General features: G+C 36.3%; 2 protein-coding genes across 3 annotated transcripts; both read left to right on the top strand.

The window, feature by feature from the left end:
- Nucleotides 1–529: 529 nt before the first annotated feature.
- Nucleotides 530–8793, top strand: LOC135685170 (BTB/POZ domain-containing protein KCTD20). Its single transcript, XM_065201043.2, has 10 exons — nt 530–748; nt 1005–1402; nt 2058–2154; nt 3237–3357; nt 4176–4276; nt 4896–4995; nt 5534–5644; nt 6172–6228; nt 7418–7655; nt 8278–8793. The coding sequence occupies exons 1-9, from the start codon at nt 620–622 to the stop codon at nt 7645–7647; spliced, it is 1344 nt and encodes a 447-aa protein (XP_065057115.2). The 5' UTR covers nt 530–619; the 3' UTR covers nt 7648–7655; nt 8278–8793.
- Nucleotides 8794–10675: 1882 nt separating this feature from the next.
- On the top strand, nt 10676–21673 carry LOC135685089 (uncharacterized). Of its 2 annotated transcripts, none has more exons than XM_065200923.2 (3): nt 10676–13668; nt 18197–18317; nt 19785–21673. In XM_065200923.2, the coding sequence occupies exon 3, from the start codon at nt 19873–19875 to the stop codon at nt 21604–21606; it is 1734 nt and encodes a 577-aa protein (XP_065056995.2). In that variant the 5' UTR covers nt 10676–13668; nt 18197–18317; nt 19785–19872; the 3' UTR covers nt 21607–21673. The 2 variants fall into 2 exon arrangements, with proteins under 2 accessions (XP_065056995.2, XP_088969537.1); XM_089113411.1 differs by lacking the exon at nt 10676–13668 and adding an exon at nt 16726–17465.
- Nucleotides 21674–24112: the final 2439 nt, after the last annotated feature.

Below are 24112 nucleotides of genomic sequence, written 5' to 3'. Positions count from 1 at the left end.
AAGGGCAACTCTAGAAATGAAAGAAGAAAATATGAAAAGATGAAATATTTGTACGAAATTTTTGTTTAAACATGCTGCATAAGCTGCTGCAAATTATCAGTTTTCCAAAATTAGAGAAATTTGACATACTTGCGTAAAATCGTTGAGCTAAGGTATGGAATTCGTTACCAACAAAGATATGTCCCATAAACTTCAAAATTTTTGAAAACTTTAAAAAATACAAACTGCAAAAGCCTACTTCATGTACAAAATTAAACCGGACTCTTGTGCTAAACACAAATGGTCTTTTAGCGTTATAATTTCTTTCTGTAAATATCCTTGTTAGTTATTAGGATCTCAATTTTAGTTTAGTTTATTGTATTTTATTCTTTGGACCAGGCTGAAAGCAAGTTTTTAAGCTTAGCCCTGGTTTTCACTTACAAAATTTCATTCATTTATACAGACTCTCCAGTAGCCGAGGGAGTGTCACAATCGCATGTTTTCATAACAAACCAAAATATGACGTCACTATTGCGCCTCCGCCCTGCTGATAACATAACGTGTGTCCTGCCATTGGTCCAGCTGACAACTGCATACTGCTATGACAAATTTCGGTGTAGGAATGCCGAGATAGTTTGATATGAACCACGGAAATAACTCAGATTGTAGTAGACAAGGACAAGCAGCAGCCCGCGGTAATGATGATGGAAGTTCAGACGAAGAACTCGCCCAGTTCCACAGAGGCGTTGCTGAGGCTGCTGGAGTAGTGGTAAGGGCCTAAAATTTTTGCAACTGTCAGTTTGTTGTTTTTCACCTCAGGTTTTCCGTCCGTGTTTCCGTCCAATAGCAGTCTAGCGCCCGTCCTTATTTAAAAGAATTTTCAATAAAAAGATTAATTTCAAAAGACTGTAAACGTAGTCCGTGTGATTTTCAAATTAATTCGTAGCGTGTTTTGTACAAATGTTTAGAAATCAATCCAGTGCAGCGCGTTAATCATGAAGTCTCTGCTTTCTTTCGCAAAAAAGGCAAGCACAGAACCAGTTCAAGCAGTAGCAGAGGTAACAGCTACATCAAGAGAGGAGAGGCTTGCTCGTAAACTGAAAACCATAGACTCAGTCACATCACCAAGATCAAGTATTGATGTTTCTGACAACGATGGCCCAAGAGAGCCCAGAAGAAGTCCCACCAGAGAAGGAATGCCAATAAAAGAAAACAATGCGCCAAGGAATTTTTCTCAGAGCACTTCATCTGCTTTCGCTCCAGCAACATACAGAGTTACTCCAAGAATGTCATCATCTGTTATTTCAAGTAGATATGGTTCATCTATGTCACTACCAGACAGGGTGACACTTGTAGTTGATGAAACTAGATTTGTCACAGATCCACAGTTGTTCCTCAAAATGCCAGATACCATGCTTGGAAGGTACGCATGCACAGTTTATTTTCAATATGGAGCTTCACAACTTATTAGCCATCCAAATATATTTTTATTACATAAAAATTAGAAAAGGAATTCAGAATCTATATCTACATCGTCTGTTTCATAGCTATATCTTCTCTTTCAACCTTTTTCAAAGTTTTAATCTAATCCAATGTCTTTTATATGCTGGGGCATCATTTCTAACTTTTATGTCAAAGGGTGTGATCCCAGAAGTGGAGGTGGCTACAAATGATCACTGCCTCTAACAACTCAATTTTTTCTCAACTTTAACCTATTAAATCTATATAAGATGGTCTTGGCTTTTAAATTACAAGTGCCATTAAGGCCAAAACCCTTTAATTTGTCAAAATGTGGTATTTGTCAAAAGCTATGTCATACTCATTCCTAATATGTTTGTATCAACTTTTAAAAGACTCAGATCAGATGTGTTTTGACTCCTTAGTGTAATTACCCTCTGCTAAAACCATCTTGGCATTACCCAACATGGTGTTGCCTATGATAGGATTATAAGAACTTTTATCACACCTTGGAAAAAGGATTATCATCAGAAACATAGTAGGCTTTGTTTTCACTCTTTAAGACACTAGTATCCTAGAGTTTGTGGGTTTCCAATGCATTTGATGTTATCTCTTTGCAGAATGTTCACTTCACATTCAGACTATATGAAGGCAAATGAAAAAGGGGAGTTTGAAGTTGCCAAAGGTTTATCATCTGCTGTATTCAAAATTATCATGGTAAGTCATATTCAACAGAATATCTTTAGTCTAAAGAATGCAACAGATGCAGAACCCAGCCCACATATGTAAAGGTAAAGTTTCCTGATGGTGAAATAAAGTGTGAAGCTTGCAATTGCAACCATCCTTTCTTTTTATTAATCACATTAGCTGGGAGCACTGCCTTTACAGAATCCAGCCCTCCCTATGTGATACAATGGTAAAACAGTAATTTGAAGATCGCATTAAAAAGCAGAAACATTCCATACTGAAGCATTTTAGTCTGACACTCTACAGAGTATAAACGTCTGAAAATGACAGAAAGTAAGCAGAAAATTGAAACAGTAATGTTCATATGAGGCAATGATGTTTTAAAAAAAGAGCTCTTTCATCTTGAATGGATCTTTGGAAAAAAAGAGATCCTGCCAGTGCTTGAGATTCTATGGACCTAAAAAGGGGGACAAAGAAAAAGTTTTTCTAAACCATGCACCAAAAATAATTCTAGGCACAATTTGTTATGTTCCTAAAACCATATAGCTATAAATAATAAAGAACCAAATTACAGAAAGTTAATCAAGTAGGTTTTTCAAAAATTTTCTATGTCAAATCAAATTGCTTTTGAGCTGTTTCTCATGGCTTGTGGTCTTTTTTGACTCATAATCATGAAATTATTCTGTTCAAATACACAACATGATTAAGTATTGTGGCTTTACAAGAATTTCAGTTTTATAATATGAAGGTTTCTTTGTTTTAGAAACCCTCAACTTATTACTGTAAGCAGATCCAGCTTATTACATAACTTTCTTAATATTATTATTTTCAATTAATTATTCAAGGCTTTCATACAAAAGAGTTTTGAAATTTAAATCAAATTGAAGAAGGCCACATTAAAGAACCAAAATAATTTCTCAAAGAATTCCTTTTTGTGTTCATTGGGCTATTTATTTTGTTCATCAGTTTTGTTTGTTGTTTTTTAGGCAGTTTACTATTGATTTTTCTATGTTCTTGTCCTTGTCATCTTGCAAATGCTCCTGTATTTTAGCAAAAGTTTCATTTTGTAGATTTATGTAATCTCTGAGATTTATATCCTTCCTTTTTTCCAGGAATTTTATAAAAAGGGAACAATGACTTGCACACCAAATGTGACAATACCTGAACTGAGAGAAGCATGCGATTACTTGCTGATACCATTTGATGCTGGCATAATAAAATGCCAAAATTTATGTAAGCACTTGTTTTCTATATTTCAAAACAATTTCAGTTAAAGCTTTTCTCATTAAAAATTAATCAAGCCTTTAGTTTAATACACCACACAGATGTGCAACATGCACTTTCACAAGCTTCTTTGTCAGTATCTCAGAGATGCCCTGCCACAAAGCCCAGTAAAGTTAGTCCAGGTTTGGCAATGAGTGAGTTTAACTAATCTTCTATGATGCAAGCTGTTAGACATCTTGGTTCCATCAACAAACTTTGTTACTACTTGCATTTAGTTGTTTAACCCTAGCCTAAAATACTGTTACTGTAGACTCGTGTTATTGCCACACCAAAGGCTCCATACGAAGCTCTTACTTGTTTGTAGAGCTTACTTGAATAGTTATGTAGGCTTGGTTGTATGTTTCTTTTACTGGATCAAAGGAGAAGAGAAAAAAATTTTATTCATAATTTTAAAGAAATATTACAATTCAGTCTTAATTTGATTTATAAAGTTCTAGTTGTTGATTCATTGCTGGTTTGCTTCTTTGTTTTCAAATGCCATTTCCATTTTCTTTAATGTTCACCAATGATCAAATTAATTTCAAGGACCACCCTTCATGGCTCTGTCGTGTTGTGTTTTAAGCCCTAAAGGGCTGAGTTGTGCATGTGTTAGAGTGTAGAACATGATGGTTCTAAGGTGCAAATCTTAATTTCATGAATAATGCAATCATCAGTCAACAGTTTCCTAATTACTTCATTAATTTCATTCTTGGAATTGTATTTAAAACACAACTCATAGATCTGTTCAACTGTAAATTCCCTTTATAATGATTGTCTGTTTTCCAAAGGCGATCTTCTGCATGAAATCTCAAATGAAGGTGCAAGGGAGCAATTCAAGTATCAGTTTCTTGAACAACATATTCTACCTGTCATGATTTCTTGTGCAAAGGTATGATTTCTTGATTAATGTTTTGTAGTTAGGGTATGAGACATTCAATCAAGGAATTTCATTACCTATGTGTCCTAATATGTGAAAGACATGCCCTTAGTCTGGTATTAAATGGCCAGCATTGTTGCAAGAATATATGATGGCCCCCCTCTTTAGTGTCTGTCTGCTCACAACACGCAATCACAACATTTGCCTATTTCGATTCATACTTGATATTTTCGATAACTAAATATTTATCGGAAATATTCTTACTTTTTATACTCTGAAGAGTTTCAGGTGAAAGGCTATTTTCCCTATTTTTTTAATTCATTTGAAATAATAAGAAAATTGACAATGAATTAAAATTTTAGTTAAAATGATTCAAATAGGTAAAGGCTGAATGTTTCTAGATGAAGCTTAATTAATAGCTTGTTCGTTAGCTAGCCTTAGTAGCTTTTTATACACATCGTCTAAAAATGGAAGAAACATTTTTTTGTGTGTCGAATATTTGTTCGAAGTCTTTTACGTATTGAAATGTTTTCTGGCTTAGTATGTCATTTGTAGCAACAAAACGCACGGGTTATTCACATGCAGTAACGTACCTCAACGTTAAGCTAAACCTATGTTTTTATTTATCAAGCGAGGAAACAGAGAGTGTCATTTGGTTGTCCTTCAAGACGACGACACAGTTCAATGGGATGAAGATTATCCACCAAACATGGGGGAGGAATTTGTTGAAAGTAAGTATGCCAAGTTTGTTGTTAATTTTTATCTTGATTTTTGGGTCATGATATTAGATTTAAAACCAGATCCTTCGACAAAGCATCGAGGTCATTCCATATGAAGCACAGATTATCAAGATATCAAACGAGGACAGAGTTGTTCAAGAATATAATAAATAACGCTGGGGACTTACCCCTTGGCTCAGAACAAAGCAGTTGACTAATTTGCACGATGTCAAGGGTAGAATACACGTGCGTTGTTTCCGGCATGCAGCTTGCAGTTTGTAATTCTTATTACAAAGATTTTGCCGACGGTGAAAAGTCATCAACTATCTAACCCAGAGTTGATTTCAACGTCTACTTATTCGCTTTTTGCTTCCCTTGGTCAGAGATGTGATCCCCCACTATTGAGCCCAAGTTTGACTCAGGAATTTAAGTCCACCATGATTTAGCTGGCTTTTAATAAGCCAAAAAAGTACGATAACGCATTTTGGATGTTTAATGGCTAAAAGCAGCCCATTAGAAGATATAATTTTCTAATTTTGTCTCATTTTAGTCATTCATAGTACCCCGTTGCTGCGCTTTTTCAAATACTTTGAGAACAGGGACGTTGCGAAGGAGGTACTCAAAGACCGTGGACTAAAAAAGGTCAAACTCGGTATTGAAGGTGAGTAGAAAAGTTGTGGTAAGGCATCCAATTAATAGCTGTAAATCGAGTTAGGTTTGTTTTTCTCTTTATCATAATAATTTCATACCAGTTGTCATTTTATTTCACGGGAGCAAAATCACTTGCAACCATCATTAATCATGATTGAATGATAATAATCATCATCATCGAAAACCATTAGCATCATTGCCGATCACTGTCTATAAATACATTAAACATATTCTCGTTCTTTTACCTGGACTGTGTTCCACGCTATGATTGTAAGCGTTCTTACCGGAACGAAGGGTGTACTTGTATATTATGTTTCCTGTATTTCGTTCTCCTGTTCTTGTATTATTAAGTGTTATGGCCATCGGGTAGATATCCACCATTGTACCCCAGCTCCCTCCTCCCCGTGGCACTGCTGGTCTAATTTTGTAATTTTTCTTTTGATTTCTTATGAGAAGAAGAAAAATCATTATTATTATTATGATCATCATTATCATTCGTCAACTTGATCCTAATTCTCGTCATTTTTTGCTTTTTAGGGTACCCGACACATATGGAAAAGCTGAAATTTAAACCCAATGGCGGGAAGCCAGAAGGTATGAGAGAATTATTTCTACACTTCTTTTGGCCCAATGCACTACCAATTTATTCAATTCTGAAATTAACTTTAATTCACGAATCAGTTGTGCTGATATCTTTGCTTTTAGATTTTATTCAATTAATCACTAGGTTGAAGATGAAAACATACTTTGCTAGCGGTTTTGGGATAAAAAGGAGAGGCTTTATTGACCTTAAAAATATGTGATCTTCCAGTTATTTGACTCCCAACATTATCTTTGAATAATCCCATTTGAGGTCAAATTTGATAACTTGACCATAAAAATATGTAGCTTTTGCAGACTGGATAACTCTTTGTATCATGAAACAAGTTTAGTTTCGCTACAAAGGCCACTGAAATTCAAAATAAGATGGTTTCCAAGAAAGAATTGAGAGCTTTTCTAGGCTACTTCGTCTTATGTCAGAGATGTTGCCTTCGATATGCCCCTTTCCTGTAGCATTCTTCTTGTATTTATGATCCGGATTTTAGCCAATTTTTCTGCTTTTTACCAACCAACAAATGAGATGCGAGTCGGATCTTCTTGCTAATCGCTTCTTTTAGACAACGATAAATGTCCGATGCTGTGTCGGTTTTTGCTGTGCTATGTGTCCGGTTGGACTCATACGTGCTCTAGGGTCCTTTGCTGAAGTTTCGCTTTTTGGGGGGGGGGGGGGGGGGTTGGAGCAAGTGCAATAAATTTTCGTTAATTGTATTTTGTTTATAGATCGCTTAATTGTATTTTAGTTACTTTAAAGCTTCGTTTAAGTTAAATAATGGTTGGTTTTAATCAGCTTTGCAGCTATCATCATGCTAACCTTAAATGAGTAATTTATTATTACAAGTCTTATTCCCTTCCATTGCTTATGCTAAAATATCAAATTTAGGAAGTTAATTTTCTGAGTCATAAAGAGGGGCCTATCCCCCAATAATTCCGTCATTCGGGGGAGGCTAAAAAAGAAGAAGTATATTCAGGCTTTGTTGAATTTGAGGCATTCCTACAACTAGGCCTATCTGGCAATCCAGCTCAATACTAGAACAAAGTTAAAGGTTATAAGAATTCAAGATCTGTTACAAAGATTGTTTGTAAGACTGAATTTTACTGTCCCTTCAAGCATGTTCCTTCAGCATGAAATATAGAATAGATACATTTATACAGATCAATATTTTTGTACACCGTTTGTCTCCAGTGATATATAATTACATACAACGACCGTTTGTGCATATGTCTTGGGAGAAAGAAGAAAGCAAAAGTCGACATGTCGATTTTCAGTGCGTCAAGCCCAAGCATTCATCTGGACATCGTGGCATGGTTGATGATCTGGATGCCCCCGTTGAAAATGGCTTTCAAGCACCCCCTGCTCAATATGGGGGACCTTCAGATCCCCCAAATGATGTGTGGAGGGAAGAAGTTCAATGATCCTAGAGGTATTTGGCCTAGATTTAAAACCATCCGTATTTTTGGATTTCTTTCTATCCATATTTTTTTCTATTCTTCGAAATTTTCCTATTAAGAAAGTATTTTTCAGTCCTTTGTACATCCAAGGACTAATAATAAGACATAATCTATTTTGATAAGCAACTTCATCATATCATCATATATTTTCTATAAGCCGCCAATTTTCTCATTTCTTGCTACAGCTCTGAAAATGTGTGAGGATGGCCTGCAATACTTAAGACATAATAAATTATATTGAAGTGATATCGTATAAACAAAGTAATAATCCGACACAGCCTAACGAAACTTTTTTTCCTCAATGAAATTTACAATAAAAGTTTCCTAGTAACTCTACGTGCAAAATGCTTTACAATATTACAAGGGCCATACCACGGAGTGTAATATACCATGACCACCCTTAGCATTACGAAAAAGTTGAAATTTACATTTTAAAACGGTTGCCATATTTTTTAAAAATTCTTATGAAACTCGTTGCTAACATTCTTAAGAAGATACTATGCAGCGAACTCCAGAATCTTTTTACAGGTGTTTTTAACTATCGTTGACTTATTAACTCTTGCATTCTCAATAGTCTCTTCATTTCTTTCCTAGCTGCAGTAGTTCGCTCACCGTTGCAATGAAACAGCCGGGAACGTTAATCTCCAACATAATCACGTTTGACCAGCTGTATGGAAAGAAAACGTTCTGTTGGATTTTCTGGTCAGGAAAATCAGTTACCAAGTTACCATCTCTTGTTACATTTGAACGACATAGTTAGGTCATCTTAGCAAATTGGCTTAAACTCTCGCATCATGTGGTTCAGTTATTTATACTCTGAGGCCTTATATGCGACAGGTACACTGTAAGCAGCCATGTTTGTATATAGGGCTTCATCTCCTAGCAACAGCAGATAAGGGTGCCCTGTTGATAGAGCTTCGTTTGGAGGCTTTGCCTGGAAGAGAGATTACACCTACAATCTGATCTCAAGTTGTTTATTAAATTTGCTGCAATGTATCTTGAATGGACACGCTAGAATTATTTTGTTCTAGGGGTTAAATTAAATTGAATTTCTAAATAATTTTAGATGTAAATTCCTTTACAATCAATGAAATATATTATTTACATGAATTCAGGTGTCAATTTTTGTCTCATCCTGAGACCTTTCCTAAGCAACTCACTGTAATCGAACTATGAACCCACTGTAGCTGCGCAAGCAAAATTGCTGCGGCACTACAGGGAATCCTAAAGTCCATTTTTTCTTCAAAGCAATTTCTGTGAGAAAGGTTATTTGCTTGTTTAATACCCTCGTATTACCACGATGTAATATTCATATACGTAGAACCCCAAGTTTATATCAGAAATGATTTCAGTCTGTTAAGGTCGCTTGCTTAGTAGACTCTGGTTGTAGTCACACCAAATGTTGCTTGAAAACTTGTGACTGTAAGCGGAGCTAAATATAACAGTTTTGCATATTTCGGCCTAAATTTTATGTGACTGTAACCAGTAGTGTGACTTTAAGCGGAGTGACTGTAAACGGAGTCGACTGTATGGCGAAAACGCTACGTATATGAAAACTAGGGATGCAGGCAGGCATCGTTAATGTTTCCTTAGCGTTAGCCTCAAAACCTTCCTTCGCTTATACAAGATGATGTATACCATCAGTTACCATCGTGTCAAAATTTCTTTAAATGACGAATGTCCAAAACCAGCTAATTTTAGTTTCATTTGAAAAAGTGAATCATTTGTGCTATGGAAATATTTAAAAGAGCGTGACACATTAGTAAACCCGCAAAAGTATGATTTACTATGAAACCGAATCTTTCATCCATCGGAATCACCCAATATTCTCTAATCTGTTATTGGGTACCATCAAAGGCCCCGAAAAATATAAAGAAACAATTTTGTCTATACACAGGAATTTTTTTGAGACAGAGAATGCTAAGAAGCGTTGAAAAGAGACTGTTGGGAATAAGTGATAGTAGCTATAAAAGGCGAAAGAGAAAAATTCGCTGGGAAGGAAAGAAACAAAGTTATGCCATTAATCTTTTTACGTCACTGCTCCCTTTCCAATACCTCTGTTACAAATCTCATTTTAAGAGGAGAGGATATCTTGGACCATTTTTCCTTTGCACACAGAGACGAGGAAATCTAGTTTTGAGTTGACTCTGATAGATTAAGTAGCTTACACACGTAGCCATAGTTTATAATTTAAAGAAATTGAAACCACTATGTTTGACGCACAATATTCTGGGCAAGAGTTTTCTTGAGAGCGTACTGTTATACCTTTACTGGTCACATCACTGATCAGTCAGTTATGGTCACATTAGGAAGGAGAGGGTCGAAGCATATCTTCTCCCAGTGAAAAGGGCTGGAGACTTCATTAGTGAGCAGTCAGTATAAATTGTTATTCGCCTATCATCATTTTGCTGATTGATACAACTTCTCTTCCGTATTTTTTCCGCTCAGTCCTCGTATCCTCTTTCTCATCTTATTCTACCGTTTCTTGTTTTTCTCCTTTTTTGTTTCTTTCAACCTGTTATTTCTTATCCATCTTCTTTTTTCCGCCTCCTTCATCCTCTTCTTCTCCATCTTCTCGTTCATCTTTGTTTGTTTTATCTTTTTTGGTCATCTTTGTTTTCACACTTGTCGTTTACTTCTCTTTCTTCACATTTTTTTCCTCTCCATTTTTTTATCTTTTATTTCTTTCCTTCGTTCTTTATTCTTTTTTTTCATCACCTCATGTTTTTTGGTCTTCTTAGCTTGGCCTTGTTCTTAGCCCTTTCCGAGGTCAGCTGCCTTGGTAATCTCTCCCTGTCATAGTATCTTTGTACCATCTCTTTCTTCTCAGCCACTTGTTTACTTAGATTTTGTTGCTTTAAGTCTACCAATTATGATTGTTATTTAGATTATCCGGTCTCTTCGTTGTACGCCACCGGCATCACACAACCAGAGACATCTTCCATACCGCGTTCCATACGATCATAAAAACTCTCTTAATATTTTTGTAATATAAATCGCCCAACACATGACAGCCTGCAAATCTTTGGCACTTTTATGATTGCTGAAAATATTATAAGTACTATGCATGCTAAAACATGTGGTGATAGGGGCCTAGGCATAGAGGTGCATAAGCATACATAAAGCTGCCTTGGGGCCTAAGCAAAAATCCTGCCAGGAAGCGGAACTTCCCCCATCACATGGTTGCGTCACTGGGGGATCACCCTGGAGACAGCCCATACCTTGAAGTTTTTAAGTGGTGCATACGGAGATTATGCCAAGAAACTGGAAAGCGAACCAAAGAATTTAGACTGGATTTTTTCCATGGCACGAGTTCTTGCCGCCTTTAATAACGATATTCATTGGGTCAGCTTTTTGGATGCACGCAGTCACATAGCTGCGGTCGCCTCCTTTGCAAGATTTGTTTAAATGTTCGCCCCCTTTGCAAGATTTGTTTAAATGTTCTGTGGAAAATCTAGTCTTTGATGGGAAATTTTCTCGTTCCACTAGAGCCAATCTTGGATGAAAAGAAACAATCTTATTCTATTTTTGCCGTATTCTGCCATCTGAATTTCGTTTAAGTCAATTCAAAATTGTTACCTAAATAGCTATCACAGCAACATTTCTCGAAAGGATACATTTGTCTTTGTAACTCCTATGTTCATATGAACACACCCTAAACATGGTTTTGACTGTGTCCCCCCCCCCCCACACCTAATCTGAAGGTGCGCTAGTGGTTGTGTTGCACCCATTCCGTGACACAGTGATGATGGAAAGTTGTGTGCTATAGGCCAAACAATCGCATAAGTAGATGAACGCTCAAAATATCCGTAGAAAAACAACCATTTAAGGACTGATAGCAGCCGCTTCGTTGTTTGGGTGAATTGACGTCCTCATCTGTCAATAGCTTCTTTGCTTTGCGATTTCTCCATTTACTATCATCTCAAAGTGGCTGCTTAAACTAAGAACCTAGTAACTCCTCTCTTACGAATGTCCTCGTGCGGATCTGCACTTCAGCCATCTCAATTAAACATTTGAACGAGACAAAAAACAAAATGTGGTTGAATGTTGATGGTTGAATGTTGAAGGATTTTTATTGCTTTATCGGTGATAGGTTGGATATCCAATTAGAAGCATCCTCTTATAACTCAATAAAGAAAGGAGTTGGCGGGATGGGATAAAAAATCGTTATGTTACTTCCCTTTTTCCTTATTCATTGATTCTCTATATAATTAAACTAGTTGAAGCTTTAATAATAATGTTTTACCTATATACCCTGTCACCCGATAAAGATTATGACTACCTCGTATGCGGAAAGTTGAATGAGACAGTTGTATTCACATAACTCGTACATAACATGTTTTCAACCGATAGGAAAATTATCAAATTCCTTCTGTGAATTTATGGCTGGGTTAATATTGCGCTTTGATTGATACACTCAAGAAAGCAAATGTAATTTTGATTTACATTAAAATAGAACCAGGAATTAAGTCTGCTTTCAAATTTACATAATCGGAGAATGATATTACGTAGTCATGAACAAACTAGGTCGAACATATTTGTCATATTTCTCGAGGATCTTAAATCATTTACTGTAAAATTGCATTACAGTAATAATAGATTTATAGATAAATCTCGTGTGAGTTGTTTTCAGAAAGGAAATTTACTTTGAGAAGAAGTGTGACTTCAATTATGATTGTAATGTTTCTTTACACTAATATTTGCCGAAGCTGAATAAACATTATTAAAGGGAGAACAGTGACAGCAAACCTTTAATGTCTCAATGCAGTTTTGTGGATCTGCTTTTGTAATTTAGGCCATTTTCACTTCCCTATTTACTTAAAGCCAACAAAAACTTTATAAACAGAACAAGTCTATCTTTGAGAATTTTTCATAGAGATATTATCAATGGTATACTTACATTGATCGTTATTTATATTATCAATGGTCTCCACAAAGCTTTTTATGTCCAAACCTCTATATATGCAAAATTAATCGTTTCGCGATGTTCAAATGCTTCAATCTATGTAACCTTGTAACCTTTTAAGGGGTAAGGATCTGACAGCTGCACATTTTCAAAAGAGAGACAATGGGGCAGTATCTTTCTTATCGGGGTGAGGGCAAGGTGCGATATCTTTTTGATTGAGCAAGTTCTAGTGTTTTTTAAAGGAAGTAGCAGTACAAGTGGAATCTCCTGTTTCATACATTTTGCATTCTAAAGATGTCCTTCTTCATAGTTGGGCGAATTCCCTGTTGGGCAATGTGGAAAAACCCTTTATTATGCTGTTGATTTTCCATGAATGAGAAATTTTTATCAACCTTATAGTTTGAATAGTTTGTGAATAGTTTGAATGACTTCTTATGCACATATAATTTGTTACCATTGTTGTGGTCTTGCCCCTCTTCCTTATCTTGTAAGTTGGCACCCCTGCAACCAAGACCCTGATTGCACAATAACTGGAGCATTGCCTTTAATGTAACGACATTTTTCGCCTTCTTAACTTGTAGCACTTTGCCTCCACCGTCCATTCCTCGAGTTTATAAGACACCTTTTTCCCAACCGAGTACCGGGCCTTTGGAAAGGAGGACTGGGAGTGCAAGCTCGTACAATAGCTTGCAAGATGTTGGAGCATTTGATCTTTTGACCATACAAAGTATCCATGAAAAGGCGGTAAAGCCAGATAAAGCAACCACAAAGATGTACGAACAGTGGTTGGAATAACCAACTTTTTGTTGAAGTTACCGATCACTTATCTTTATTCACCCTTAGCCGATCGAAGTCATAGCACCTCTAGAAGTATGACAAACAAGCCAAGATTAACATGTGCTTGATCAAATACTAACTTTCAATTGTTGCCACGAGCGACTGATTATTGAAACGTAGTTTCTGGTTCTCGTGTTTTCATTCACTCGGTGTTTGACTGTGTGCTGGAAGTGGAAGCATGAAGAAGTCACAAATTTCTTGTCGTGGCCAAAACTAGCAAAAGCTTTCTGGATATCAGTGGGGTAGGTATAAAGAGACCCTTTATATAGGCATATATACCTTGATATAATCAAACAGGAACTATTAGAATGATTTATAATTCTAAGAAAAGACATGCACTTTGATACCATTAGTCTTCTCCGATTAAGGTTCATTGATTGTATTTTTTTGATGTTCTTTTCTCAATTGATCATTGCAAACCAGTTCAGGTTTCAATACAAGTAAAAGTTTTCGTTAACAGCAACAATATCCAGCGTCAAGTTCAATCCAAGCCATGTTGGAAAGGGGCGTTTTAATATCTCGATCGTGAAGTGAACAAAAAGGAACAAAAAGTTCAAGAGTTTGTTGTCCCTACAACTGATATCCCTTATTCCATTTCCTAGGACAATATAATTAAAAATAGGGCATCTTTGGTTGGCAGCCTGTTTTAGAGGAATTCCGTGGGTAAACTGGGATTTTCAAAGATTTGTAGAATAACATCCTGTGAAGCACTGTCAAGACCTATAAGGGACCCTGAGACGTTTATACTAAGATCATTTGCCGAACTGCAAGTATATGTCCGTTTTCTTGCTGACCTAATAGCTGAATAGAAATTTTGGTACAAAATCGTTTGTTCTTTGTTTTGAGAAGTCTGTTACTGTGAGTGATCTGTAATTGATCCACTTTTCTGTTTTTTTATGAAAGGTTCAGCTTCATTTATTTCTTTCTCATTTCTGTGCAATTGATAATCACTTCATTTTCATGCAAATTTTTACTAGTTCGGCCATCAGATTTGCTCGCCTTAACGTCCTTTGAGCTGGTGCCATGTTCAGGTCCGTTATTTTCAAATTCCACTCTACATACATACAAAGCACAACAAGCAATTATCAGAGCTTTTAAAAAATTTCAGATTTAAGGATGGTAAATATATTCACACTGGTAGGGAGTTACTGAAGGAGAGAGCAAAACTTACTGAAATAGTTTGACAATGTTGAAAATCATCAGTGATGTTTCTTTGTTTCAAAAGAGGTCATTGCTCCTTTTTCATGAGAAATTATGGTTTCCTATCCTCAAGTTCATGAACATGAAAATATAACGTCATGACAGATTTTCAACTTTGTCTTGCCCAGTGCATATGCAAATTTTTTGGAGCACTTTATCCCAATACTTCTTTAGACCATAAACTAGCATTTTGCTGTTGAATCGCGTTGTTAAAAAATTAGAAAAAAATCGGTCTGTACAATTACCGTGAAAGCGTTGTCTTTAAGCTTTTCTTCTCGTGACAATGGGGAGCCTTTTCTCGGAAATGTTGGAAATTATATGAAGGAAAAAAGCATCGAAGAAAGCGTACCTTAAATTGGACATTTTGCTTTTGCAGTTGCTTTTTAAATAACACTGTAGCTTGCATGCCTTTTTCCTAGATTTATACAAGCAATGCCTGGCACTCCCAAAATGTTTCCAGTACAGTCTTCAAGATACACGAAATCTAGTGAAATGCAAATTCTTTAAACGATATATCAACCTAGCAGAAAGAGCTGGGTATTTTTCTCCAATTCTCTCTTAATTAAGCAAAGGATGGAACAACATAGAGAATATACCCAAGATTAATAGCTAGCATTGTATATGGTCATGTGCCAAAATATATGTCAAACACAAAAGTATTGTCTTTTAAGCCCCTATTGTTGTTAAAATACCCATTCTGCTTCTAACCCAACCTCAAAATTTGTTTTCAGTTGTACAAACGTAAAAGACGTCTGACATTAATCCAAATTTGCAGGTCGAAAGATTACTTATATAAATATATGCTTAACAAAGTTTGGCAGGCATACCGAGATTAAACTTCGAGAAGATCGAATTCATGGAAAAATACTCTCTGTTTGATTATTGGCAACGTCAGATGTTTTGTGGTTATGACGATTCATGGCTGGTCATGTGAGAATCATTTTACCGTAAATTCTCGAATTGCCACCCCCCTCGAAAAAGCCCCCCCCCCCTCGAAAAAGCCCCCCTCGAACAAGCCCCCCCCTAAAACTACAAATTGTCAATAAGTACCCTCCTCGAATAAGCCCCCACTGTTACGGTAAATTCTCAAATTGGACCCCTCTATTTGAGGATTTTTCCATCTGAGGTTGCCTTTGGCGTTTTATTGAATTACAACAACAAATTCATATTTTTGCTAGAAATTAATTGAATACTCATAAAGAAATTCCTACTAGAATAAACGAGGTCTTTTGATAATGTCTTCTTAATGTCTACAATAGTTTGGTGAACCCCCCCCCCCTTTGTATAAGCCCCCCCCTCGAATAAGCCCCCATCTAAAAATATCAAAAATAAATAAGCCCCCATGGGGCTAATTTAAGGATTCACGGTAATCATTATCAATCAAACCTATCATTGATAGTAGCAAATGACGCCGATTTGCGCCATGATTCACGTGATTATAATTATGATCATAATAATAACTATGATATTGATAGGTGATCACCATCACTGACCAAGGCTGTGAAAATTTACAATAAATCTTTTGGTGTTCTGGTTTGCAATCAAAATCACGATCAAGATGATTGCCACGATCATGATTATCGCTGACAAAGGTCTATGACAATCGTTTTACAAGGAACCTTGCCTGACAGTGTTTTGATTGACATTATCGTAATGATCATTATAATCAGAATGGATTCTGGTTAACTGTCGAAAGCTATAATCAATTCCAAAATTACCGAGAGCACCAAGCCATATGCGTTAAGTTTTTATATTTTTCAATTCTTTTCCCGAATGCTCCTATTTCCGCACTCCCTTTCCCCAAAAACAATGTTGATAACTTTGAAGAATATTGTAGAAGTCGCAGAAAAAAGCTTACTTCCTAATCCCCTACGTCGTTTGTAGTAAACCAGCATTGTTCAAAGGGGAAAGCGGAATGACTGAATTTGCCCTTGAAAACTGACGTTAGTGACTTTGGCAGGAATTGTATGACCTATCGAAAATGATACCTCTATTTAAACAGCTCCCACCCCAATCAGCCAAGAATTTAACCTGCCATTAGTTTTTAACTCTTTCAGACTTCCAATTGGAAACAGTTGTTCTTTTTTTGCAAATCAATCTGATGTTTGATGATTCGACTGCCAGATTATCCTAATTTGTATGAAAAGTCATTATTTCTATGTAGGACAGCGTTTGATAACTCGAATTTTTGATAATTCGTAAAACTTTTCTATCCCCTGAAAGCTCTTATCGACGAGCTATACATTTCAACTGTCTGCTCACGTGATTTCTTTATGTGATCACAATTGGAAATCATGATTAGTGATTGACACAAGCTGTAATCTCTCCAATTCCATTTCAACCATATATATAATTTGAACAAGTTATAACCTTGTTTGGCCGAACTATCGATGCTTCTTCTGTTCGAAACGTAAACATCCAAATTCTAATTGCATAAACCCGCGAATTTTAATATTAATTGCGTAACGTAGAATAAGGTTTGTTTTCCTCCTTTGATTTACGATCCCAATAAGCATTTCAATCGCAGTTCATTTGTATGTTATATTTATTCAGCGTGAATAACGCATAAAGACGGTAAAGAGCAAAGGCCTCACAGTACATATAACCACTCAATAATTCAGTTTGAACTACTTATTGCGTTTTTTCATCCCAGTTAGCTAGGGTAAACAGAAAATACTTTAGCCAACGATAAAACCTAAACTCCATTACAAATTTGATGCAGGCAGCACTCTCAAAGTCGCAATCAATGGTGGTACAATGGGAGGGGGGACTGTGGGACACAAACTTTTTACATTTGACAGTCATGTGCTCGCGTTGGCCCATCTGGATCGACAACTGTGTATATTATTTTCCTTTCATTGAGTTTTCGATCATTTTCCTGATATTTTATGTTCTGAAGAGTACCAGAATTAAAGCTTTAGTTTTTCTTAAATTGTTTACTTATTTCAAAGCCGTTTTGAAGATAAATGGTTTGAGATCAAATACCCTACCTTTAATTGTAATCCACACAAATTTCTTTTCGTTATGTTTTCAACTCGTTTTGGTACAATAGAAATTTTTTATCCCTATCTGCTACGCTTTAATTGCTAGGTTAATGACAATTACATAGTTCATTATTGAAAATAAATAAATCCTTTAAGAACTGCTTTAAGCATCAATTTAATGTAGAATTTCGTTTCTTACTAGAATCTTGCAAAATGCCTTCGTTGAAATGTGTTTTTATTTCATCTCTACACTATATTATAATTTGTTTTCCCTGCCACCCATTGCTAACCCGACAAAACATATATCAAGATGACTTTTAATGCAAGGCCTGGATATCTTTCTTAATTCGCTGTTTGCTTTCTATCCACATTGAAAGTCTTGCTTTGAGATCGCTGTCTCCATGGAAGTTCCCTGTGAGGCATTGTCGATGCAAGACATTTTTCTTCCTTTTTGGGGAGACCTTTTCCTCAGTTTCGAGACACCATAGTTTACAAAAGATGCTTTGTTATACAATGCTCTATTTTCTTTGCGTATAATTATATCAATAGCCACCAGATTTTCACTCGTTTGTTTTCAAAACTTCAGGAAAACGAGATGGTTGGTTTATTGAAAAACTGAGCGAAGTGCTTGAAAGCTGACATTTGTTCGTGGACTAGAAAACAGAGCAGTAAATACAAAGCCATTGGAAGAACGATCGAGGATAAAGGTAATGTTACAACAAGATAAATTTTACGGATTTTCTGTTCGATTATTGAGTAGTAATATAACTATGTTACAAACTGGAGAGTAAAGAAGATTACACTTCTTATTTTCAGTGAGTCTTTTAAAAATAGAAATTTTACCACTAGTTTTGATGCAGGTTTTTGTAAAATGTGTTCCTTACGAAAGCACCCTTGAATATCAGATATACATTTTTCCTTTTTATTCATATTTTGAAGCGGTTATGTATTAAAATCTTTGACCAAATTCCCATAACAACCGACCCTAAGGGGTGCTTTTAGCTTGCCAATAAAATGTCTAGGGAGCATTAACTATTGCTCCTTGGGGAAGCGGTGTCTTGGAAATAAGATAAACCCTTAGGAGTCAGGTTAATCCCATTGAGGTTTTTGGTTTATCCTTTGGATGTTTTCACTTTAGAATGCCAAACTGTAAGGTGTATGCCAAATCCTTTGGGAATTTTTCCAGAGGCATTTTTCTTTAAGACTTATATACCTTGCCAGTTCATTCCTAGAAATGTGTAGAATGAAATTCTCTTTAGTCTCTTATTAGATTCTAGAAATCTCTTGAAAATTTACGATTATAGCTTAGAAGTCTAAAATAAACAATCAATGATTTTATTCTTAAAAGAATCAAAGTTTGTCATTACTATTTTGGTAATGCTTTCCTTGGCTAACCTTTCTTGACAATGCTAGGGGGCAAGCTGCTTTTCGGTTTATGTACCTAGGAGGCCTACTACACGTTTAGAAATTTGGTGCCTGAAGAATTTGAGTAAAGCACGGAAAAGCGGTAACATAGAATACTAGGGTATTTTTCCTCCAATCCGACACCCCTCAGAGTATAAACGTCGGTTAATGACTAAAGATAAACAGGAACTCATATCCGTGTGCGTATCGAAAGTACGGAAGAGGAAGAGTTGTGGGTTTTCTTCCGTCCTTTATAGAAAAACTTGTAAGAGTTTTGAGTGAGAAACATTCGATCTTAGACTCTGAAGCAAAATGCTTTATCGGTTTGTCTTGAGGGCATAATCGTAAATGTTTTTGCAGGGAGTATTACCAAAGATACCGTAAATTGCTTTGTAGTATGAAATTTGTATTTTTTTTTTAAATTTCAGGCCGACTTTACGTTAACTATGGCATATCACTCTGGGTGGACAACATCTCTCAATTTTCCTCTATGTTTTCTCATAGAATAACTAGTTGTGTAAATAATTACTTGTCGGGCCGATTTTTATCTACTTACAAAGAATAATTGTGGAAATATTTCATAATTGAGAAATATAATTTGGGGGTAATAGTCAGATTCTTTATCAAATGCGTCGAGCTTTTTGTTAGAAGGTTACCCTATTGCCAAGGCATTAGTTTAGGCCAGTTTCACGACTCTTCTCTGTGCAATCGACTAAATCTTTCTGATAAGTTTTGCAGTCTTTTAACTAATATCACACTTTTTTGAACAGAGACAACTCTTGGCGTGGATGTCCTTCTGTTCCGAGAAACTGGCAAAAATGATTTTATGACAAGCAGGAGTAGACGTTTAATGACAAAATGAAAGCAGAAGCGAGGAAATCAGAGAGGCCATCACTCTTATCGAAACGCGTGTTAAGAACGAATAAGATAAATGGAAACGAGGCCGTTAAACTACAAGAGAAGTTAAGAGAAATAGCCGGGAGGCAGAGGCAAAAGGACAAAACCCTTGAAGAAGAAGTACTTTCGATCAAAAATAATTTGAGTCAAGTTAGAAACGTGAAGGAGAAAATGGAAATAAGTCCTGTTCGTCGAAAATTTCTAATGGAGCATGGAGTGAAGCTGCAAGTTCGAGATGTGTACATGGAGGACTTCATAACAGCTGTTGATAATGTTTTACAAAAACCAGATAAAGTTGTATTTTTATCGAATAATGGCGACGATAAGACTGCAAGTTCTGAGTTTAGCTCGTGTGTCTCGATCCCCGAATTAGCTGGAGGTAGAGATATTGCTACTCCGAGTCCAAAATCAGTTTCATACAGCGAGGATAATTTCCCATTGCATTTGCCTATTCACATGCTTAGAAAGAAAACAAAATGCAGAGGGTCTAACGATTTGTCTTTGTCAGTTGAGTCTATCGTTGATGATGAAGATACAACTGGAAAAGAATCTACAGCTGGAAGATCGTCACGTGCAAGTTCATTTAGGCAAAGTAGGCCCGTGAGTGGAAAGTCTCAGTCAAACTTCCAATTTAGGGTGATAACGCCACCCTTGAAAGGGAGACAGATCATTGATGTTTACAAAGACTTAGAGGAAGAAGAAAAACTTGTTCGAAAGCTGCTCGAAAAGAAGAAGTTTCATGATCGCGTAAAGCGAGAAGAAGAGATGAAGAAGAAGTCGGGCAGCAAAGGGAAGAAAAGAGCAGAAACTGAAAAAGAAAAGAGTGCACATGGGAATTTAGTTACAAAGACAATTGGTAAAGATGATAAAACAACACAAGGTGGAGAATATTGCGAGGTTGAAATTGAATCTAGGGATAGCGATGCCATTTTGTTTGAGAATGAAAAAGACAGAGATGTGAGTTATGTATCAGTTAGGTCATCGTCAAAAAATAACGTTATAAAACAAACAGAAAACTTTTTAGATATAGATGTCGAATTTGAGAAGCTAATGCAAAAGTCGTTGCGATTAAAATTAGAGAGAAAGCAAAGGTCCGGTTCTGAAAGTACACAAAATGATGTTTCCTTAAGCGAGAAGCCTAAAGGAACAAACACCAGTAGTTTAGGCCATGCCATGAACTATTCAAAGCCTGGTACTACCAAAGAAACTAAAACTATAGAGAATTCGAGAGGCGAGGCAAAGCATCTTAGGCTGAATCTACCAAGTCATGTAGATGGTTTAGAGTTTACAGCAAGAGAGAAAAACAAAATAGGCCCGTCATTTGATGTTGAAAAATGGAATGAACTTGCACGCAAAATACGGGGAGAGTTGAAAGAAACGAAAAGAGTAGACACTGCAAATAGAGCAGCGTCATCAAAAGCTAGAATTTCCAGAATAAGTCATCCAACTGCAGTTGATATGGATGAAGACATAATTTACGATGCTAGGCCGGACAAATCAGTGGCAAAGGGATATGCAACAATGCAGATGACTGTTGGGAAAAGGAGTGTATCTGTTTGTATCCCTCGGTTTAAGAACGAGGCAATTTGTAAAGAGCAGACCACAAGCCGGGCCAGTGCTAAATCTGAGATGAACGTTGAACATGCGAGGGAAATGAAACATTCAACCAGGGGGAGGGCAACATCTGTAGACTAGCAGACTAATTTGAAATTTAGTGAGATTTTTCAATTATAATTAAAAAAAATAATCGTAGTTAACAATATTCGTTTGAGCCATGAATTCTTCAAAAGTGACCTCGCAAAATGAATGGATCTATCAAACCCTGAATGTTTCGCAATTTCCTGCTCAGACTAGACATCATTTTTTTTGCTTGAAGGCAGACAGATCTCACATGTCACTGTTTGTTCATACAGTGTCTAGTGACAAAGACGTGAAAATGAACTTTTAGAATACGAGAATGCCAGGCCACAGACCATGGTCAGTTGAGAGGGTTTCTTTTTCTAGCCATGTTGCAAGCACTAGACTCAATCTTTATAAGAAACTCGCTACAGGAAACAAGTAGTGGACAATTAGAAAAAATTAAGAAATAAAATTTTAAGTACTCGAAGCAAGAAAGAATAGGTTTTTGTAAAAAACAATTGAGTTTTGAACAGGCCCGGATCTACGAATTTTCATGAAAATCCATCAATATAATTGGTGGTTTGGCATAACTCCTTAGACACAGAGAATAAAAACGCACTTATCTCAGAGTTCAACATTAGAACGTTAGCAAATCTCTTGGCAACAGTGTCACGAACCTTTGAACACAATAGAAACATTGACGAGTCTAACTGTTCGCAGCTGCAAAAATGAAAACCTTCCCCAACCGGTTTCTGTTGAGAAATTTGCTAGCATAGAAAACTTGATATAGGACGGACTCCCAATGTTAGAATTAATGACATCTTAAGAAAAAACGAGTATTGAAATTTCCAGAAGCAAACTAGAGGACACAACGTCAGTATCTGTTTTTTAATATAAGTGTAACCAAATTTGATATAAGTATAAGTGCCAAAATTCGAGCCAAGACTCATCACATTTCAGGGTTCACGCAAAAGGGAGGCCTGGGGACATGCCCCCCCCGCATTTTTGTCAATTTAGAGCTTTAAATTGGTTTTTCCAAAGATAAAGACCCAAGAACCAAAATTAACAGTTAAAACAGTGTTAGAAAATAGCTTGCCCGAAACGGGCTGGAGTGGAGCGGGCGCTAGGGTAAACAAGAAGAATCTCTTTACTTCGTCAATTGCGACATTTTTCTGTAACATCAGCGTGGCATTGAGAAAACTTCTGATTTAGATCATACTTGCTGTGTTAATATTTATACCCATTTGATTCTTCAGTAAATGTAGTTATGATTGAAAAAAGCTGGTGAAATAAGATTGTAACATAATACATTTAAAGTATTAATGCGCTTTTCAAACATAAGCGAAAGAGCTCTTCTAAATGAAATTGTTGAAACAAAGACGCATAAATCAATTCAAAAACATTTTTAAAGATATATTGCTAATTTTCCTTGTGCGCTCAGGACGTACCCCTTTTTAAAGACTCTATATCCAAGAATTTATCAGATAATTGATGTGCGCAAGGAATGATTTTCATTATTTGCACCCGTTGGAGGTAGCTGAAAAGCTACAAGACTTTGAGCTAGGCAAAGTCATAAAGACCATATGGAATCGTATACAGACTCACGGAGCCCAATAAAGTGATTGGACCATTTGTTGTTGTTGCTGTTTTGTGTATACCAACAAAAGAGTGAAATTTTTTGATCAGTGAACTCTAGCTCCTTTATACTTAAATTGTCAGATCTTAGTTGTCTCAGAAACCAAGGCTGTCTCAGGGACCGCGGAAGCAGATGACAATAATTTCCACAAAGTATTTAAAATCATATGAAAATCGCCCTGCTCTTGGTTTTTAGCATGTTTTGCCCAACAAAAATGCTTTAGCCCCCTCAATCTGCAATATTCTCCGCGGCCCTTGCTATCACTCCAATTGTTCTTGAGGGGTTTGGAGCTCGTGCCCCTAAATAATTATAATAAACAATAAACCCCTTTTGCTCCCATTGCTCTCAAATAATGTTCTTTTTCTATATACCTTGGTCTAAGTTACTTTAGGTGTCATACCGAATGCATTAACATGAGGGCATCAAATTCTGCTCCCAAAATGACGTCATATATTCCAGCAAGGGGCAATATTGAATTAAAATCCTAAGGGGCGTCAAAGTTTTTAGAAATAGGCAAAAAAAATTTTTTCTCACGGGCACACAAAATTCTAATTAAAAATTTCTGGACATAATTAGAGTTCCAAATCATTTTTAGGTCCAGACAGAGTCGTGGGAAAACTTGTGGATGCATTTATCGTCGGTTTAAATATCGATTGTTAGGGACAATGTCCGTGCAGCGGTTTCGAGCCTTCCTTTTTTAATGGAATAATTTTCTGTGACGCCGCATTTCCAACGACAGGAAATTGCACAAGGGCATCATCACACAAGAATTTTAGGCTGGAAGTGTGGAATTATAGAGGAAAACTGTTAGAAATCCGTTGCCATTATAACCTAGCCCGAAATGTCACTTTCTGCGGGAAACCGCGGTGTTGTAAATATTATGTATTGTTTATTATAATTAGAAAACAAAAGATATATTGTTTTCTTTCTATTGTTCAAAAAATC

The sequence above is a fragment of the Rhopilema esculentum genome, chromosome 17, assembly GCF_057945365.1.
Source record: "Rhopilema esculentum isolate cy_ngs chromosome 17, ASM5794536v1, whole genome shotgun sequence".
NCBI classification, from domain to species: Eukaryota; Metazoa; Cnidaria; class Scyphozoa; order Rhizostomeae; family Rhizostomatidae; genus Rhopilema; species Rhopilema esculentum.
Note: the sequence above shows the minus strand (reverse complement) of the source record. Positions and strands in the feature narration are given on the sequence as shown.

Coding starts and splice junctions, on each gene's coding strand:
- LOC135685170 (XM_065201043.2), top strand. CDS start 620: ATGAACCACGGAAATAACTCAGATTGTAGTAGACAAGGACAAGCAGCA. Junction 2,155..3,236: donor CTGTATTCAAAATTATCATG/GTAAGTCATATT, acceptor CCTTTTTTCCAG/GAATTTTATAAAAAGGGAAC. Junction 5,645..6,171: donor GGTCAAACTCGGTATTGAAG/GTGAGTAGAAAA, acceptor TTTGCTTTTTAG/GGTACCCGACACATATGGAA.
- LOC135685089 (XM_065200923.2), top strand. CDS start 19,873: ATGAAAGCAGAAGCGAGGAAATCAGAGAGGCCATCACTCTTATCGAAA.